This window comes from Serpula lacrymans, assembly GCF_000218685.1.
Source record: "Serpula lacrymans var. lacrymans S7.9 unplaced genomic scaffold SERLAscaffold_8, whole genome shotgun sequence".
Taxonomy (NCBI): domain Eukaryota; kingdom Fungi; phylum Basidiomycota; class Agaricomycetes; order Boletales; family Serpulaceae; genus Serpula; species Serpula lacrymans.
Window position 1 is genome coordinate 2315135 of NW_006763297.1, and position 19839 is coordinate 2334973.

At 45.7% G+C, this 19839-nt stretch overlaps 7 protein-coding genes across 7 annotated transcripts; 4 read left to right on the plus strand and 3 right to left on the minus strand.

Moving 5' to 3' along the window:
• Positions 1–1144: 1144 nt before the first annotated feature.
• On the minus strand, positions 1145–3019 carry SERLADRAFT_416292 (uncharacterized protein; the record flags this gene model as incomplete). The annotated part of the gene is made up of 8 exons (XM_007319780.1): positions 1145–1350; positions 1403–1460; positions 1511–1538; positions 1601–1864; positions 1920–1967; positions 2013–2252; positions 2305–2612; positions 2667–3019. 8 exons carry the CDS (start codon positions 3014–3016, stop codon positions 1315–1317), a joined length of 1332 nt encoding a protein of 443 aa, XP_007319842.1.
• A 209-nt stretch (positions 3020–3228) lies between these two features.
• Positions 3229–5040, plus strand: SERLADRAFT_470789 (uncharacterized protein; the record flags this gene model as incomplete). The annotated part of the gene is made up of 5 exons (XM_007319781.1): positions 3229–3715; positions 3765–3867; positions 3939–4095; positions 4154–4589; positions 4649–5040. The coding sequence occupies 5 exons, from the start codon at positions 3299–3301 to the stop codon at positions 4838–4840; spliced, it is 1305 nt and encodes a 434-aa protein (XP_007319843.1).
• A 5-nt stretch (positions 5041–5045) lies between these two features.
• SERLADRAFT_470798 (uncharacterized protein) lies at positions 5046–7852 on the plus strand (the record flags this gene model as incomplete). Its single annotated transcript, XM_007319782.1, has 10 exons — positions 5046–5147; positions 5205–5757; positions 5817–6017; positions 6075–6110; positions 6171–6587; positions 6663–6723; positions 6776–7011; positions 7074–7169; positions 7235–7548; positions 7612–7852. The coding sequence occupies 9 exons, from the start codon at positions 5721–5723 to the stop codon at positions 7630–7632; spliced, it is 1419 nt and encodes a 472-aa protein (XP_007319844.1).
• A 276-nt stretch (positions 7853–8128) lies between these two features.
• Positions 8129–8907, plus strand: SERLADRAFT_392969 (uncharacterized protein; the record flags this gene model as incomplete). The annotated part of the gene is made up of 3 exons (XM_007319783.1): positions 8129–8454; positions 8516–8822; positions 8869–8907. Coding segments are annotated over 2 exons (483 nt in total), but the record flags the coding sequence as incomplete, so codon positions are not given.
• On the minus strand, positions 8891–11763 carry SERLADRAFT_470802 (uncharacterized protein; the record flags this gene model as incomplete). The annotated part of the gene is made up of 7 exons (XM_007319784.1): positions 8891–8991; positions 9050–10278; positions 10334–10400; positions 10451–11121; positions 11177–11236; positions 11287–11375; positions 11432–11763. The coding sequence occupies 6 exons, from the start codon at positions 11659–11661 to the stop codon at positions 9761–9763; spliced, it is 1635 nt and encodes a 544-aa protein (XP_007319846.1).
• Positions 11764–14379: 2616 nt separating this feature from the next.
• SERLADRAFT_470807 (uncharacterized protein) lies at positions 14380–16985 on the plus strand (the record flags this gene model as incomplete). The annotated part of the gene is made up of 8 exons (XM_007319785.1): positions 14380–14619; positions 14669–15170; positions 15223–15311; positions 15371–15430; positions 15489–15930; positions 15982–16195; positions 16247–16319; positions 16369–16985. 7 exons carry the CDS (start codon positions 14944–14946, stop codon positions 16842–16844), a joined length of 1581 nt encoding a protein of 526 aa, XP_007319847.1.
• Positions 16412–19575, minus strand: SERLADRAFT_416298 (uncharacterized protein; the record flags this gene model as incomplete). The annotated part of the gene is made up of 14 exons (XM_007319786.1): positions 16412–17165; positions 17227–17356; positions 17409–17419; positions 17473–17598; positions 17653–17734; positions 17781–17970; positions 18025–18038; positions 18109–18217; positions 18277–18392; positions 18451–18599; positions 18657–18981; positions 19035–19285; positions 19354–19487; positions 19545–19575. 12 exons carry the CDS (start codon positions 19225–19227, stop codon positions 17093–17095), a joined length of 1518 nt encoding a protein of 505 aa, XP_007319848.1.
• Positions 19576–19839: the final 264 nt, after the last annotated feature.

Below are 19839 nucleotides of genomic sequence, written 5' to 3' on the forward strand. Positions count from 1 at the left end.
TCGGATTCAAATTGTGGTTCGAAAGCTGCCAGAAAGAAAGGAGCCTTATAATTTCTCAGGTGGGTTGGCTGCAGTTGGCATGTCCCAAGTCATCACTATTTTTCATCAGCCCAGTAGTGATGAGCTGGTCATGCGGTTTGTTTCCAGCGAATGACTGTTGATCAGACACCGAGCCTTCATAGTTGACCACATGGCGCCTGTCTGGTAAAAATACACCAGATCAGCCTCACGCTACTCTACGCTACTCCACTAAAACCAGATCCTGCAACGTAATATTTTTCACAAATATCACGGTTCAATACAGCTCAACACTAGTATGGAATGACTGGTGTAAGTCTGACATTTCGTTCACTGTTGTGTGTTGGGAGATCGTGATTGACTTGGCACTGTAGTCCGTACCCCGCACTAGCCCGCACTGACGGTTCCAGTTCCTGGCCTCGCTAAGCCCTATGATGTCTTAGAAGAAAATTTCGACTGGAGGATTCCCCACTCATTCCCCGCACTCCCGGAGAAGATATTTTCTACCTTTTCTACCTCATGCTTCCGCACTCTTCAGTGTGAGGCTCTACGTTGCGATCATTAGGACTTCAGTAAGGATCCGCGGAGTATACTCTATGCAATGTGATACCGCATGGGATAATCACATGAATCAGTACATCCTCCCGTGTCCCATTTATAGCCCCCTCCCCTAGGTGGGTTATTCAAGTTCGAGTCGGCTCCCACATAGTATCCTCGAAAATACACAAATCGCAGAAGATTACTCCGTATAGGACTTCCTCTCCGTCAGGCACAAGCTTTTGCAATCTAAGGTTATAATTTAGGTTATGGAACAAGTCCCATTTAGCTGCTTATATGCGGTGCCACGCACAGGTAAGACAAGCTAACAGTCTCTTCCCCGTCAACATGACAATCCAATCATGATTACTGTATCGTAAAGCAATCTACCATGTAGGCATCAAGACTATTGGAAAGTGGTTCATCACATTGTCTGGCTATAGATGACCGCTCCAGTTCTGGAAGTCTATATGTTATTCCGACCGAGGATCACTTTCGAGAATCGCAGGAACCTCAAGCTGTATCATCACAAGCCGATAATATCAAAGGCATTAAGACCAAATTCGTTTTTTCGAGGACAGGAATATTTCGAGTATAGTGAATGAGTGTCTGCTCCAAAAATATATATATCGAATACTTGATTTTGCCGTAAATTCAGCAAACTGACGGCAGAACATTAAACGACGGTAGATAAAATACAATTTTATACCGCTCAATCACTACAAGACAACTCATCAAAAGATTCATTCTTCCTATAACTTACAACCCAGAACCCCTCGTAGGCTCACATAAGTGCTGAGCAAATTATAAGCCAGATAGCCCGCTGCGTTGTGTGTTAACAACTCACATTCAATCGTGAAGCATGATGTATGCTATGTGTCTGTGTCCGACAATTGTATCCATACCTAATATCGAAGGATTAGAATCAACAGGAAACCTAACTCTCTCTACTTACCAGCAATCCGGATGGATAGGATGTCCCACTAAGAACAAGAACAACAACCGTTCAGCGCCAGAAAAGAAAAGCAGCACAGTCAAAACTGACGTTTACGTTTGCAGTCCAGCCACCAAAGGTGAAGGTGCTCTCGGATGAATACCATGACGCAGTCGTCACAAAGCCAATCTTGCTTGTCCCAATGGCCATAAGATGGTGTCTTTTGGTCCCAAATTTCGTCGAACAACGTCGCAAAAGAAATAAGTTTAACAGCGTCAGAAAAGGGACCCAGCTCAGATACATTTCTTATTAAGAGGCCTTTCAGATGTCCACTCAAGCTCGACGGGAGTATACGACCACGCAGGTAGGACCAATCTAAATATAACCACTTCGTATGAGCTTTTCACATGATAAAGAAATCCCAACTCACTGCTTGCGTTCCAGAGCCGAAGGCCTTTTGTCTCATTACATTGCTTGCCTGGCGTATTTTTAGATGGAATAAAAAATAGAGAGGGAAACATACATTGGTCTTCCTTTCCAGTGACGCTGTCGAGTAGGATAATTTTGTCCGAGTGATCATACGTTGCTCGTATGTCATGTTGAAGCAAGGAATGGGTAATTACATCACTCAAAAAACCGTTAACCCATGAATCTGTTCCATCCGGATCCAGCTCCTCAAGGACATTGAGTTCGTCTAACTTTCCATTGTAGGCTTGCAGTATCGTCTGAGGTCCACAAGATAGCGCGTGGCCAACCCAGGTTCCTATTGTGTAATAAATTAAAAATTATTCCTGAAAGCAATACAGAACACGAACTAGTGGCTATTATGAAGCATGTGTTCGCATCGCCTGACCATTTCGCAATTTCTGATAAGAAACACATCACTCTTTCAAGCTCCTGAAGTTCAGATGCTGAAAAGGAGGACATAAATCCTCGTTGCTTAATTATAGACTCCAACATATTGGCGCCAGCTTCATCTTCCTCATCGAAGAGAAAGCCGCCTTCTGGGACACTTGGCCGTCCATAAATGGAAGAGAACAGCCAGATTCTGTACATCGCACGCCGGAAACGCAGAGATTCCATGTCAGAAAGACGACTTGTTGAAGAGGTGCGGTCTTTCTGCCTAACAAAATCGGAAGTTTGATGTGAAAGTATTTACAAGAAGACCTTGGTGTACCTCCAACTGAACAAGTCTTCTAGTTCATTCACAACTTTCAAGTGATGGGACATCTTGACAGCTTCGTCACATGTTATCTCGGGTTTATTTGCGAGTTCGTCTTCGCGGCAAAGCTCAGAGACAGGGGATTGACGAAAATTGTCGGTGCCACATCTGACGAGCCGCAAAGCTGGAGGTAAGGCAGCACCCAGTTGATTGTACAAAATAGCACGACTAATGGAATTAGGACGAGCTTTGTAAACAGAGTAAACAAAACGCGAAGAAAGGATAGCAGAGAGAAGAGAAGAGAAATTTGGCAAGTAAGTGAGGATGCGGTCGGCGACATCCGCGTTGAAAGGAAAGGGGTCCATGGTGATGTTTCACAGAAAGCATGCGATAGTTATATGTTTTCTGCTGCACGTGTTATATGAGCCTCCTTGACTCGACTATCATCAATATATTGAATTAGGTCAGCAAGGGAGACTAGGCAAAGACCGCCACCGCCACTGGCTGTATCCAGGTTGGCCGGCATTTCCCGAGTGGGGTGTGGTGCTATTGGCAGAGGCGAGGCCTTGCGTTTTGAGTATGCCAGACCAGTTCGCATTTGCACTCACCCGTCGTTCCACCCGTCTCCCTTGCGGGCTTGCATCGACATGATGGCCCGTCTGTTGCTTATAACGTTTCTTTTTATCTGTGCCATACACACCAATGCTAATCCCGTCATAAATGTCTTCCGCAAGGTATCCGCAACTTCTGCAGAGGGAAGCTGGCTCTGGGGTTGGGTCTGGGGAGCAGAAAGTACTGTCTCTGTCGTGGATCGCTCCCCTTCTCTCTCTTATCCCGCAAGGCCCGCTGCTTTTGGTCCAGAACTCGATCTACCACTGCTGGGTTACGTTATTCCTATGTCATCATTCACGTCCCCATGTCCAGACAACGATTCAAAGGCAGTCTTTGATGAAGCTTCCAACTTTGGTTGTCCCACCTTGTGCGTTTCAGGCCCACATGAACCTGATCCCAAGGAATCTTGGATTGCTTTGGTCCAGAGAGGCCATTGTCCATTCGTTGACAAGGTCAGTGAAATTCAAGCGGTCACATATATCGTAGCTGACCATGCATCAGGTGAGGGAAGCACAACGGCTGGGTGCCAGAGCCGTTGTAGTCGGTGGTGAAGATCCGAAAGTCAGTGGATTCCCTGATACTCTCGTAAATATGTACAGCAAAGGTACTTTTCCGTCTATCTCCCGCTTCCGAACTTTCGTGATGTGTACTTACAACTTACTGTGATCATGCAAGGCGACGCATCAGATGTGACAATCCCTTCAAGTTACATCACCTATTCGGATTTCAAAGAACTCTCATATCTCATCGAGACTTCAAATACTTCGCACGCGGGCTTGCGAACGCTGTCACTATTGATCAGTACTCAATACTCCTCGTGGGAATGGTATTCGTACGTCCAATTTGGTCACCTCATACTCCAGAGTAGGAATATTGACGACTACTTATAGCCCGATAATTACATTTATCGTGATCCTGATTTTACCCTCCTGCTTGACATTCATCACCCTGCTGATTCACCGTGTTCGGATGGCTCGCGCAGCCGAGCGGGACCGTGCACCGCAGGACATGGTGAAAAGCCTTCCTTGGCGAGTTTGGACAGGCACTGGGTGGGAAAAGCATGAAGGAATAGTTCCTCTGCCTCAGCCGTCGTCATCAACGTCTCACACCGTAGATCTCGAGTCAGGCTTACCAGCAGAAGCCTTGAGTGAATCCACCAGCCAGGATGCAAACACACCTATTGCCATGCCCTGGTTCGAAACTCAAATGGAATGCGCCATCTGCTTGTCCGAGTTTGTCAAAGGTGACCGTGTTCGGGAATTACCTTGCCATCATATCTTCCATCTGGACGAGGTCGACGAGTGGCTGATAAATCGCAAGAAACTCGTGAGTATTAAATCCATTTGTTAGAATGCTTGAATTGTGCCTTAAACTATTATTTATAGTGCCCTGTCTGCAAAGCAGATGTGACGCAGCCATGGAATCCCAATAAACCCTTCCCTCGGGCCGAAGACGAGGGAAACGAAGAAGAAGACGAAGAAGAAGAGAACCTGCGACATTCTGATAGACCAGCTTCCATCGCAACCGAACGCACACCTCTCCTCTACAACCATGTCCAACCTCACGAAGATTCATGACAACCAGGAAAGTTAACGTTGTATTATTTGTAGTGTAAGAAGGTCCGCGGATTTCTTCAAGTTGTGTCGCTTGTTGCGTGAAGTTTTGGGTTTTGATACAGCTTGATCTTTTTATACCGAAATTTGTGGTTTCAATACTGTAATGCTCTTTGCGTGTAGGTTGTTGCTGACAGAAATTCAATCCCGCTGACATCCCCCTTCTATTCGACTTTCTCTGCACCGCGAAGTGGGAATGTACGTGTACGTAAGCAACCTAATCTTGACCGTATTGGGACTGGGTGTCACTTCACTCCGCAAAAACAATAAGGTACGTATGGAACTTTTAGGTTTTCCATGCAGTCTGCCTGAATAATTGGAACCGCAGATAACAAGGCTCCGCCCAAGGATCTTTCCCTGGGGACTTTGGTCCGCTTGTCCACTCCGCAGCCCCAGTGGCCCTCTCCCAAACACCGTCTTATTGTCTTTATATAGACATTGGCCGGTGACCTGGAACGTGTCAAGGTCTTGTGGAATGCCGAGTGTCTGGCCTTGCAATAGAAGTGGCCATGTCCATATGACAGTAAAGATAGCCTGACGCCGTGGCCGTTTTTTATTGATAATGTCACGCTAGGCCGGTTTCGGATGGATCCATTGTCTATACAACGTCTTGCCAATCCCTCAGAGATATGGGCCACCTTCACATCTCTCAGGTTTTATGTGTCTCACTTTAGTCGGTCGAGCTTTCGTTGTCTTGTATTGTAACAAGGACCTGAGTATTCTCGTCCTCTCTTAATCTCGTGCTCGTCTGTCACTTTTAATTTTCGAGTGCCTTCTCTGTCTTGAGCGCGTTGTTCGAATTTTTCCTGTTCAAGCAAGTTTTTTTGGGTTGACTCTAGTTGCCATGGCTCAAACGGAGACCGAAGGAAATAAACGTAAACGTAAGTCGATACTCACGCGATGGGCAGAGCTCGAATCGTTTGACAACCCTCTCTTTCAGATAAAGTCTCCATGCATAACGAGCAAGCTGAAACTTCTGTAGCAGGACAGAGCGGAAATATTCCATCAGCTGCTCCTGATTCCATAACATCGCCGAAACAATCCTTCCATCACTCTACTATATGTCGCTATCATCAGGCTGGATATTGTAGACATGGTGATTTCTGTCATTTCAGACATGCCCCGAATAACTTCTCCGAGAGTACGTCTCCCACTATTTGACACTTTTCCCTTGCAGTATAAATTGAACGATGAATAGATCACCACGAATATCGTAAAGATCCATATACTTCAGGTCAGTAACTCGATCTGTTTCCCCCCGAGGTACTGACAACATGTGAAACCACTCTAATAGTCGGACTATCGCCCCTTTCCCTTTACGCTCCTTCTCGCTCGTCCTTCACCCCATACCACATCTCCCCCAGTTGGATTTCTTTCCCTCCTCCCTACTCCGGTTTCGCGAACCAGAATCTTACACGGGCTATATGTTCTCCCGCGTTAAATTCACCTATCCCCGATGTGTACACCTTTTCGGACGCGTCGAGCTCAGGTACCGATGAAGTTACTAGTATTTCGCCCAAGACATCTCGTAGAAGCTACCATCCTAGGGATCACGATCGCTCATATTCCCAGGCTCCGACGGCCTTGTCACCTAACATCTATTTTCCCCTCCACTTTGCCGTCCCAGAACCCACCCCTTCTTACCGTAACACCTCGTTCATCGAACGGCGGCAAATTCCCGCCTTCAGGAAAAAGCCAGTACCCTATAAAAGTGAGTATGAAGCGATGTTAATTTTTTTGGCCACTATTCTGGGTGAATTCATGTTTAAAAAACTTGCATTTTCAGCCAAAATATGTAAGTTCTACAAGAAAAATGGTAGTTGTCCTAATGGCGATAAGTGCACGTTGTAAGTTCTTCCATATATTTATCCGTAGTTACTGCTATAGGGAACGACATAGTATACATAACGTGACCAGCCATCCCAAGGGAGCAAAGAATGATAAGAACAGCACACCCGCCACCACGCCAAAGGCTCGACAAGATGGCACGGACCCAGATGCCACTCTGGTTGATCGCGATGTGCCAGTTGACCTACCGACAAAACCGATGTCCCTTTACGAACAGTACAGAAAGCAAGGATACTACCCAGTTACATGGCGTGTCATTGGAGGCGGAGTGATGATGGGCGGAAAGAGTAAGCATGCCAGATGATTTATGGCGCAAGAAATGAACGTTGGCTTCGCTTTTCATTGTTAGGAGAACCGTGTAAGGCATATACTGCAGGACACTGTAAGGACGGTGATGATTGCAGGTTTGCACACGAAATTGATGGCTTGAAGAACTCTGGACCGCGTACGCCTATTTCTTACTTGAGGCTTTACAGCTCATGGACTTGATGCAACTATTGCTCCTATCAGCCAGTCTCCCGGACCCACCCGAGCTTGATCGCTCTTCCCGTCGCAAAATGGTGATAGGACGGACGAGGGAACCTCACCTCTTGAACGGTACACTCGATATTTATATTCCGCCACAACCCCTTCCAGCGCGCGGACCTACTGTCCCTCCTGTATCTACAGGAAGCCTCGGGAGAAGTAATGATGGCACAAATCGTCTGGCGAGCGGGAAACACGAGGATGAAAGTCATAGTGATACGGCGCTAAGCCGGCGTCGACGTTCGCGGTCGATGTCAACGCCTTCATCGCCTTTACTGCCGCGTGTATCGACGCATAATGTGAGTTGAATGTGATACTCGTTTTTATCATTGAAGAGTGACTTTGACTCGTGACCTCCGCAGCTTTTCCCGGCCGAACTTTAAATACCTTGATATCATTATGTACTGCCTAGGCATACTAGCAACTGCAAACTTTCTTGCAATAAGGCGTCATAATTTATGGCGCTCATTTTTCTGTATTTGCAAGCACATTTTTCTTACCTTCTATGAGGGTCCATCCGTTTGCAATATTTACATGGTGACAATCTTTAGACAGTAACTTCATCCTCGTTATATGAACGATAATATCTTTGGGATAACTTAAGCCATCGGATATCTTTAGCATCATGGCATTGTCCCCTCGAGTTCAGAGCGTCACGCCTGATAGCAATAATACGCAGTCCCCTAGGGGTAAAATTTAAGGGGCTCGTTTTCCGAAAAAGGTAAAGAAAATGTGAAAAGGAAGAAAGTTAGATATCTTTGTCAAATATTTCCTTTTTCAGACGACGTTTTAGGCGTATTGGGAGGAAAATGTGATCTGATAACTTTGCTTGTCTATATCTATGTTAGCTATCTCAGCGGTAACATCCGTTTTTATACCAGACATACCCGTTACTATACAATTATATAAATAATTCAAGTCAAACCTGCTGTATTGCTCGCCTTTCCTTCTCATCTCTCCCATCATCTCCTGCACCAAGCGATAGCTTGACTCTGAATCTCAGCGATTTCTATATAATATATATATACCATGGTCACAAACATTAGTACCGACTTCTCTCTCCCGGTATCTACTTTGTTGCGTACTGGTACTGCTGTTGCACACCAGGCTGCAGAGAACAGCCAGGGTGGTGTATGGTTGACCAGAGGTGAGCTTGACAGGGAGGAATATATTCGCTTTCTAGTTATGTTATGGCACATATATGAGTATGTCCCCTACCCCCTTATTCATACCACAAATAATAATCTAAGTGGCATACGTATCTAGCACACTCGAGCGTGGTCTCGAGCAACACGCTTCACACCCTGTGCTCCAGCCAACGTATAATCCGACGTTATTGGCCCGTGCACCAAGTTTGGCTTTGGATATTTCATTCCTCCTGCAAGTCCCCGAGTCCTCATGGCAATCACATCCTATAAACGCCACACTCCTTTCTTCTCCCCCGCAAGCCTTTGCTGATTACACCTCTCGTCTCCGTGAACTGTCAGAATCATCCGATCCATCCGGTTTACTTGCGCATGCCTATGTGCGGTACCTTGGAGACTTGAGCGGCGGTCAAGTCATTCGCCGTCACATAGCGAAGGCCTATGGTCTGGATGCTGATGAAGGCTCCGGTGTCATGTTCTACAACTTTCAAGTGTTGGGAGGTAATAAATCAGGGACAATCGGAGACTTGAGGAAGATCAAAGAATGGTATAGGGATGGCATGAACGCTGGCGTTGGTGACAACAAGGAACTGAAAGGTATGCAGACCAGTTTCTCAAATACCAACACTCAGCGCCTGACTGGATTATTTTGCAGGTTTTATAGTAGAGGAGGCCAACGCAGCTTTCGTTCTTAATTCTGGTCTGTTCGCGAGCCTCCGTGGGCCAAATCGTGGTCCTGCTGCAGAGAAAATGGAAACGACTGTCCAAGACCAGGTATCGCTAGAGCAACCAGTGATGCAACAACCACCGCAAGAACGCTTGGTTTCCGTAGGTGGCGTTGTATCATTGGTTGCAGCTGTTGGTCTCGCCCATTTCCTTCTCGTTATTGGGGGCTTCACGGGAGACAGCGGCTATAACAAGCTTCTGGGGCTCCAGAATTGGCTTCATGATTTATTTCAAGCTGCATGAGCGGAGCGTCTAATATGATAGACGCGAAGACTAACTTCATTGGTACCCACACACATCGTTGTTCAGGTTGTTCAGCAATTATATAATGGAGTATCTAGCACACATGTATTTTTACATCCGGGCCTATGCCTATTAACGGGGTTATATCAATCTTATCTTTGATCGTAAATGTACCGTATAGCTACCTATAGATTTATCGGTAATAACACGAGAGTTCATCCATTTTCAAGTACGACCATAACGAATCAACAATATCATTGTGGTATAACTCGGACTGCGCAAAGATAGCAAGATGAAGTACATTGTATAGATCGCTTATTAAGATTTGGCGACGTAGCCGGCTACATCGTCCTTGTGGTATATCAATATTAATCCTAATGCCTGGTGACTAGCTCCATCAGGGGTGTTGGCCCATATGAGCACTCTTCGTATCGTCACTCTTATAGTCGTATGCAGATCCACCCATGGGTTGCATCACCAGTGAGGCCGTACTCTGCGAGTCCTGCAATGGTGCGTATGCACTATTTGGTCCGCCAGGCAACAGGCCAGCGGCTTTCTGCTGAGCCGCTGCCTTGGCCTTCCTGCGTCGGCAGCAACGCCAGACGCAGCATCCGACCAAGAGAATGACGAAAATGAGACAGCCGACGAATATGTACGGCCAGCGGCTCAGTATCATCTCTTCGTAGTGCTGCTTCTTCTCTGCAGCACTTTCTGGTGAGTGCTGTTCTTGTGATGCCGGCAAAAGTGCATATTGAGATGAGTTGATTAGGTTTTGCCCGTTCAGCCGTACTTGAATGAAATCATTCACGGCAGCTTCGGTGTTGGTGAGTGAGAGAAGTTGCATATAAGGGTTGCTCGAGTCTTGGCCACCCTGAATGAGGTTACCAAAACTTATCAGCGTGTAAGTATTACGTACTGGATGTATGCATATTAGGTGTGAGGTGTGAATGCAAGATTGGGGAATACTCACGGAAGGCCATGCCTAGGATCATATCATATTCACCGATGAGACTGAAGGCAGAAGTGATTGGTTGAAACTATACTCATGTGAGCTCAAGAGTCTGTGTAGATACCCAACTCAACCTACCGTGCCAAGGCAAGCAGGGCTTCCATTAGCGAAGGAGACGTCAAAGTCGCTAGATGATACGTCCAAGGGATGTATAGGGTAGGATTGTCCACCAAAGTTGAAGGTCAAGTTAATCAACTGACCGCAAGGTACCAACCATGCCTCATTAGAAGCTGACCACTCAGCACCCTGCACGCGACCATAAATAGCATCTGACATGGCACGGGGAACCTGAGGTAAAGTGTAACCCGAGTCAAAGACGGCTACCAGTTGGCCACTGGGAGCCTTTGGTACTATCGAATCAACCTGGATCGGTTGTCCGTCAGGTCCAATGACATTCTTGTCTTTGTCGCCCAAAATCTGCCAATGCTGGTCCTGATTCGTTAGTTTGTATACTGTCTCGACAGGTATTTTTGGCATGCTAGTGATGTTGCTGAACTGCGGAATCACTTCTGAAATGGTAAATTGGCCAGTAACTTGCTCGCCAGGATCATTCTTGCGGTCCAGGATTAAAGATATATAGTTTTGCGCAGACGAATTTTGCTGAAATATGCGGTTAAGCATATTATCGCCTGTAGAGCTCCCAATGGCTTTGCTGATAGCTGAACCTGAGTTAGGGCCAAGTCCTATGAGGCCATTGTAGCCTTCGGCGTTAATATTGGTTGAGAACGAGGATGTGTTGGTGACCAGCACTGTTCTGATGTTCAGACAGACCCATACAGTTCACAGAAGGCTCAAAATACCAACAAAACGCCTGATTGTCAACTGTGTATCCATCGAACTCCAATGTAGCAGTGTTGATATTGCCTTGCAGAAGCCTTGAGCGAAGACTGGTAATGAAATGCAAAACTCGTTACCTGCGGCTTGTCCGACGGCATACGAGAGTGTAACCGATTTCCCAGTGTCTTGTGCCCCAGGAACTGAACCTGTCACCCACAAGTCGGAGCTACACAGCAAGGCAAATCCAGCTAAAAGCAAAGCTTCCTTGAAACGACATCGTACCTGCCCGTATCCAACATTACAGATATCGTACGACCACCGAGAGTAATGTTACTGTAGTAAAATGAATTCTGGGTGTTGCCAATGGGTACTGAGACATTGCCAGATGATTGTCGAGCGACATGAGTGTGAGTATCGCTGTCGACGGTGTGGACACCAAATGGAAGCTTGAGAGCCAGAGTCAAGGTTGGACATAGCGAAACAAGAAAAGACAGTGCAGTTAATGAGCGCATCACGGAATGATTCAAAGACCAGAGTACAGCGTAAGACCACGCGTAACCCTGTAAACAAAAAATTCTTCGAAAGAGATGACGAAGGAAAAGGAGAACGTGAGTGGGAAAAATGGCATCGGTTCACATTCTCTTACGCTTCTCAGCTATACTTGGATTGGGCGTACTACACTTTTGTTGGCCTGGCGATGGCTCTTTGCTCTGGTTAACCATTATCGTTATTTTCGTAGACGAACTGAGCATCATGATGCACGGGAGCACAGACCGCAGCAGGTTCATGATGAGTAGTCGAATGAGTGCTGAGCTGAGCTACGGTATGTTCTTGTTTCCCGCATAGTACGGCATAGTTTTACGATGCTTAAAGCGTACAGAAAACTAATGGGTAACGAAAATAGGATTCATATCGTGTTATCCTATAGCCTGGTGACTTTCTATGGAGATATTGGTGAGTGCTGTTGTATTTCAGTTTCAGTCTGCGTTACGTTTTTGATTCATTGATAGAGTAATAGATTGCATGATGATATCACCACTGTCCAGGCAATGCGTACTGCTTGCCCTTTCTAACGAGATATGATTTGACGTGGTCGCCGGAGATTGTGCTCAGCCCCAGGATTCCCGCCCCCACCATCCAATTTTACTTCAGGTCACCATCTATACAACGCATTTATATGATATCCAAATCTCATTTTAAACAGCCGAAACGTCTTCGACTCATCAATAATACTTGATGCAGCTCCACATCAATAATGTTGCGGCTAAGCATGAAAATAGGTATGTAACATAGACGCTTAGTATGAAGGCAAACCATGGATGTATTTCAGCCTGCGTAAGTTTCATACTCTCTTACTCTCAATCTTCACTTCTTTCGCATATTCTACTATGTTTTCTCAACTAATCCTTCCTTCTAGTTTTATTTTACTATGCAATAGTATTATGACAACTCAATGAAACCTGCAGGGCAGGTAATCCCCGCAAAACTCAATGTTTCTTGATAATCAAACGTCTTTGAAGTTACGGTCGATATTGACAGGTAGGCGGATTTTATAGCACAAGCACTGTATCTGCGACTAATTTCACTTTTTTCTTCCCTAGTGCCGACCTAGTTATAGCATCCCCCGTATCAGGTGGTGTTGATCAGGCTTCAATTTTACCGATACATACGCCATAGGTAGCGCAGACGAGTTCTTTGTCCATTTTGGTGATTTCGTCGATGATTCGAGTAGCACTGCTCCTCCGTACATCCAGTTACTACCCCGAATTATCAGACCAACGCCACTTCTGCAAACAAGCAATTCTCCCAGAAGAGGAATAGCACTACCTCCAGTGCGACGCCTAAGGGTACGGACCTGGACGACACGGGGACCAGCCTGCTCAGTGTTTATAAGAGGGTGCTTATTATATTGGAAAGAAAGCTGGAGCATTGATTATCATAGTGAGTGTGCCCCTTTCGAGGCATGCACGTTGTTGGGTCTTGGTATATGGTGCGTTTGCACCGGTCGTACACGCAAAAGCCAGTCATCTGCTCCATATCCCACTTTTCAGCGAGTCGATGATTTATTCCAGAACCCAGGCATGCTGTTCCTGCACAGATGCCTAAGCAACAGTTCAAGGGTATATGAGAGCCGATTGGACATCTCACAAGACATCCTTTCACGTTGTTTCAATATTATCATCTAAGCCTGTGCTTCACGTTATCTAGATTAGATAACTTGAAGTGGACAATGAACTATTGTCAACGGTACATACATTATTTATAGTACACGGGTCTCTAGCATCATGTGCGTTCTTTTTCGTCTTCAAAACTTGAACACTGCATTCAGGCTAATAAGTCTGACAACTTGAAGACCAATACTGCATCCTCATTATACTTGGTAGATCTTGGTCCATTCAAAGACACGAAGATTTTTCCTAAAACTACTAGTACTCACGTGCTCAAATTTTCGTTACTTACTACCACCACTAGCAGTGCCATTGACAATCCCTGTCAGGCCCAATCATTGATATGACAGTCGATATCTGCTCGTCCACACTACCACTGCAGCCTTTGACTGGTTGCCAACTCGCCATCGATGAATTGACGTGAGGCAAATATTTTACCTTGACAATAATGGCACAGCACGAGCTCGATAATTATGTCTTGATTTTCTCCCGCCTTTTAGCGGTTCGAGTTGGGCCTTGGAATTATTATCATCGTAGACCTATCAGGATGGAATACTTGACCACATCACTTGTGACGGAGAACAGTAAGCATAGACCACAAACATCCAGTCTTCCGTCGACGGGGTATACCCGACCAGCGCTTGTGGCTACTAAACGCGAGCGTCACGCTTGGACTATAACGCTCGATTCAGTTATATCTGGACACATTGCATTGTACGTCGCCCATGCTATATCCATTCATTGATAAGAAAGAGGCTCGGGTCCACCATTCCGTAATGTTGGCATATTGAGCGCTATGATTGAAATTCACTTGGCGATAACACAACTGTCGTTCCCCTATATTCGACTTTCATATCAATGATTTGGTCGGCTAAATGAGACTTTCATTCCCCCATCTGCCATCACTCCTGGTGAAATTCTATAGGGGACTAGTGAAATTCTACGCGTCAATGATACTCGTGTCTTGTTCAATAACAGGTTTCCGGAAACAGGTGTGACTATGATATGATAGTCACGTTACTCACGCGGTTCATCATCATGGACCCTGTATAGATGATGGGCGCCCACCAGCGCTCACGCGTACACTCACGGGCGGTGCGATTGATGGTATTTTGGCTGGAGATCTGAAGGCTGTCACGAGAACTTTGGCAATCGCTTTGGTAACGGAATTATAAGGTAACAAATGTTGAAATGGCCGGACCTGGGACAGCAGGTAACATTTTCAATGAATTCCTCAAGCTTAAATGCCAGGGCGTAGAGGTTGTCTTCATCATATTGTATTCATAGCTTGGATGTGACTTGGCAAGTTTATCTTGTATGCTCTTCCATTCGCTCATCTTATCTCGCTTAGTTTATCCAAGTTCAAGTTGAATCGAGATATTCCTGCCGCCCAGTGTCAGTCAGTGGCTATTCTCATGATCTCGTTGTGTAAAGTACATAGCCCCTCTCAAACTTCAAACTCCCGGCTGTGTCAAAAGGAGCATGTTGACAAATGGCCGACCCCATGGCATGGTACGTATTATGCTTCAGAAAGAGATAAAAGCAGATCATGGCCTATTCGAATACCTACGACTTCCCTACACTACATTTACATTCTTACCTTTTTAATTACTTCATACATTCAGCATGTTTTCCAAATTCATTCTTCCTTTTACCTTCTTTGTGTTATGCGATGGCATTAATGCAGAACGACTTAGCCTGCAGGCCAGGCGGTCTTCTCCAAAATCAACTCTTTCCCGACGAGCAAACACATCGACCGGCATATCCGCTCTAGTTGATAATCAAGATTTGACGTACTCCACCAATATAACTTTGAATGGCGAGACATTTTCTGTTTCAATTGACACCGGAAGGTGAGTTAGTACACGTTCATAATCCATTCCTCGAAACTGATTACCATACCAGTTCCGATCTTTTTGTGACTTTACCTGTGAAGGGTGCTATCAATCAAGGCTTTGATTCGAATGTAACATATGGTATTGGCAGCGTGCAAGGTATGAATTTCTTCTTGAAGGGCTTCCCTAGATATATAACAAAGTATTATCACTACTAGGATCAGTAGAAGCTGCAACGCTGCAGCTGGCCGGGTATGAAGTACCGAACCAATTCTTCAGTAAGTATCAACTATCTCCCGTATCATTCTTGTTAACGTTCCGTCCCTTCAATAACAGTCAACGCCGCTGTTACTCAGAACCAGTCAGGGCAAGGTCTAATTGGCCTTGGCTCGAGCTCTGGATCAGTTATTCGAGCACAGGCTAACAGTTCAGCCGGGGACCCAGCGCTAGATCGCATCTTCCGGCAGAATACGACAACACCGAACTACATCTCAGTCCTTCTTGGACGTTCGGATGATCCTTACGAACCTTTTCCCGGAGACTTGACTATTGGGGAGGTGCTCTCGAACTATACGCAAATCCTCGATCAGCCCAAGCAAAATGTCACCGATGCCTTCCTTCCAGCAGCTCAGCACTGGCAGGTTTTACTTGATGAAGATGGTATCATTGGCCCCGATGGGAAAGCCATTCCAATCAAATCCCAAGTCAACAATAGCGTCGATCCTAACCGAGCAACTGTGGTCTTCGATACTGGCTTCACATTTCCCCAAGTACCTTCGTAAGAATACTTCCCTTATCGTGATAGTCACTATATCTCATATTTTTTCAGCGATGTCGCCGAGGCAATCTATGGCAATATAAGTGGTGCTTCTCTTCAGAACTTCACGGGACTGGGTACATACTGGGTACTTCCTTGTGACCAAGAGCTCAACGTCACATTCATGTTCGGTGGTGTTCCGTTCCCCATCAACCCACTGGACCTCACCTATGACCCTGTCGAAGCCGGTATAACTCTGCTCGCCCCTGGTACATGTGTGGGAGCGGTAAGTCTTGCGCACTTTGAGTCGATGTCCAACATTCTGATATCGCAATAGTTTCAACCCGTCTCTTTTGATAGTACCACTGATGGTGTCTTCACGTTCGACATGATATTGGGCATGTCATTTTGTAAGTTCATTAGATACTTATGGGTTCATTCGCTGACTATGTCATAAAGTACGGAACGCTTACCTCCTTATCAACTTTGGTGACTTCGTGGATGGATCCAACACCACCACAGCCGCTCCCTACATCCAGATGCTGCCCGTCACCAATGCCACACTTGCAAGTGAACAGTTTGCTCTCTTGAGGCAAAACCAGACAACCTCCTCCGGAGCGCCTTCGAACGTAACGAACACGAGCGGAATGTTCAGGAGATCATTCGACACTGACGACGTCGCAGAATTTTCAGCGGAGCAAAAGAAAACTGCTGTGTGTCTTGTGGGAGCTATCGTGGCCGGTGTGATTTCCGTGTCCCTGCTGGCGAGCATGTGGTATGTCTACTGCAGACAACACCACTCGTCAATTTTGGGACAACAGCAGATTCAGCTTGATGGAGACGAATATCCCTTACTCGAAGAAGATACCGAAAAGGTATATCTCCTTCCCTTTGATGGTGGCAACGCCTCAGTACCAAGTTCCACGAATATTTGAAAAACTGCGTTTTTCACTTATTTGTGCCTGGAGCGACTTGATTTCTCTGTTTTTGCATAGCACTCACTCGAATGGATTTGTTTTTTGTTTTCTTTCGAGTTATACACATAGTCATTACGTACAGTTACAGGCGTAATATACACAATCTTTTGCAAAGAACGATTCCTAGGAAGTCATGACCAAACCAACAAATATTGTGCCTAGTCAACGTCACTGGAAGCAAGGACAGATGTTTGAAACAAGGATTTTCAAACTTCTTCAATTAACGAGAGTGCCTTCTCCGAGCGAACTGTGATGGCGCATTTAAATGGCTTGGGGTGGCTGTACAACGACAAACCAATCCATAAAACATCGCTTTTTAGTAAACAAAGTAAACGAGTACCTTATAGTTCCTGACGTCTGTCCAATTTCAGGGGTTATCGACACGCCATTTTCGACGCACTTTGATATCTCAAACACGGCCGAAACCATTGCGCACGAGATGAATATCGACAATTCTGCTAAAACGATGCCTGTGGGAAGAGTCAGTACTACTATAGGTACAATAATCTAAGATGGCAGTACCTGGGCAGATCCTGATGTTATTTTTAGTTCAATCACAGTGATGTCTTGATTATATAGCGCTCACCGTCTACCGAAACCAAAGCACGTTCCACGGGGGTCAGTCTCTGCTGGTTTTCCCTCAGAAGCGATAAATCGATCTGGATTGAACTCCTCCGGATTTTTGTATACCTCGGGATCATGAAGCATTTTCCTGGAGTTGATGTCAGTAAATTTCAGGGGCTCGAACTAAAAAGGAAGTCCTTACCATATATTTGGTACAATTATAGAACCTTTTGGTATGAAAAAGCCATTGTAGACGTCATCCTCCGAAGAAGCATGGGCCACACCTAATCCATATAAGCACTTGGATCATCAAAATACCTACGAACATACCAAGCGGCCCTAGAACATGCCATCGCAACACCTCCAGCACCATGGCGTTGATATAAGGGAGATCCTGGCGGTCAGCAATAGTGGGAAGCCTATTAGTGCCGATCACACTGTCTATCTCTGCCTGCGCTTTCTTCTGTACGTCGGGGAACAGGGTCATTGCGAGGAAGAAAGAGTGGATAGCTGCAACAGTCTAATATGTGATTCAACATTTGTACGAGATGTGGAGCCATGAAAAATGATTTACCGTATCTGAGCCACCTAAGTTTAACAATCAATTATTATTATTACTATTTTCTTCACCTTTTTTGGAGCCGAAATAAAAACTCACCAGCGTATAGTGTGAGAGCTGACCATTTAATGAGATGCTCTTCCTTGGCGGAAACTTCCCGATCTTCGAGTAGCTCAGAGGTAAAAGAGTGCAGGGCAGTACCCGCTTTCTGCAAATAAAGTAAGGGTTAAATGAGTTTGATACAGTATATCGTTCAAGTGCTCTCACCATCTGCTCCTTAACATATTCATGAGTCTTGGTAGTCATTTCTGCCAAGCTCTCATGTCCGTTCTTTCCTATTGTCTTGAACTGGGTGCCCGGGAACCAGTCAGGTAGGTACCGCACTGTTTGTTTTGATTAAATAGGTGGTCGGACCATTCAAACAGTAAGATTTATGCTCACAAATTGGCATAATATCCACAAAGAATGCGCCAGCAGCCGTGGTGACAGAATAGTAATGCATCGCTTTATCGGCCACTTTGAGAAAAGGATCATCAACATTCTGGGCTTCGTATCCATGAGAGATTCGTAGAATGTTTGACCCAGCAGTTCTGCGAAAGCGTCATCAGAGCTCTATCGAAATAATTACTTTATGAGAGTAAACTCACGTCCGTACATGATGGCCCACACGAGACGGGTCTCTCAACACGTTTCGCAGAAAACGTTGGGAGTTGCCCTCCATGAGGTTTTCGTATTTTTGCATGCTAGAACGGCTGCCAATAGTGCGATACAGATGCTTGCGTTGTTCCCGAAAATCGTCGCCATACTGCAGAAGCACCATGCACTGGTTCCAGCCCACAATATCACCTGCCACCGTCAACTGAGGTCTATCAGAGTACACCAGCCCTTTATTGTCCATCATGTCAAATGCTGCAGAGGCAGAGTTTACGATGATCATGTGCTGCCCAAAGATTTTGACGGAGGATATATCCCCTGTATATGTAAACATGGTTGGATGATGTTGCACACCTAAAATACATTCTTACCGTATTTTTCGCCCCATTTTGCGAGGGTCAGCCAAGGTGATTCTTTGGGCATATCGAGGGCGTTGCCCAACAGTGGAAGCCCTTTGGGGCCAGGCGGGAGTGGAAAGGCAGGTTTCTTCTTCAGGAGCTGGTTCACAAAGTAGAGCGCAAGACCAGCCAGAGAAACGTCAAGCCAGTTAACTGAAAGTGTCATGATTAGAGGGCGCGATGAGGTGGCCTGGATCGCAAGATGCACTGGGGGTAATGAACAACTGGGTTTCCGAGACCACCGTATATAAGCCGTTCAAAGGTCTCCACTCTCCCTACAAGAGATATGTACCTGATGCCACATCAAAAGTGTTGTATAGTTCGGGTCTGCGAGAGAAGCGGAAATGAACTTGAAGGTTCCCGGACAAAAGACAAATATTGCTTTCAAGGCGTGTGGAGCTTCGTGAGTACCAGCGTTTTCTAAACCTGTATGGATATGAACTCGCCAAAAGGAAAAATCGACATATGACTGAAGACACTCACGGACACATCGATCCTCGCTATCAGTAAACGTGTCGGCGGAGGTACCGAGCGCTCATATTTGTATTATTATATATCTGTGGGGTCGTGGAAATGACTAGCACAATGGAAGTTTCTGCATAAAACTACATGCGGAGCCAAGTGGCAGCGATCAGAAGCGGTTGTCGTTGATATACTTATTACTAAGTAGTGTAGACTTTTGTTAGCCAACGAATCATAGAAGACGATCTAAATGGACTGGGACACGTCTCAAACCCATAAGTATTCCAAGTCCGTCGAGTGTGGGCTGATAGGCCCA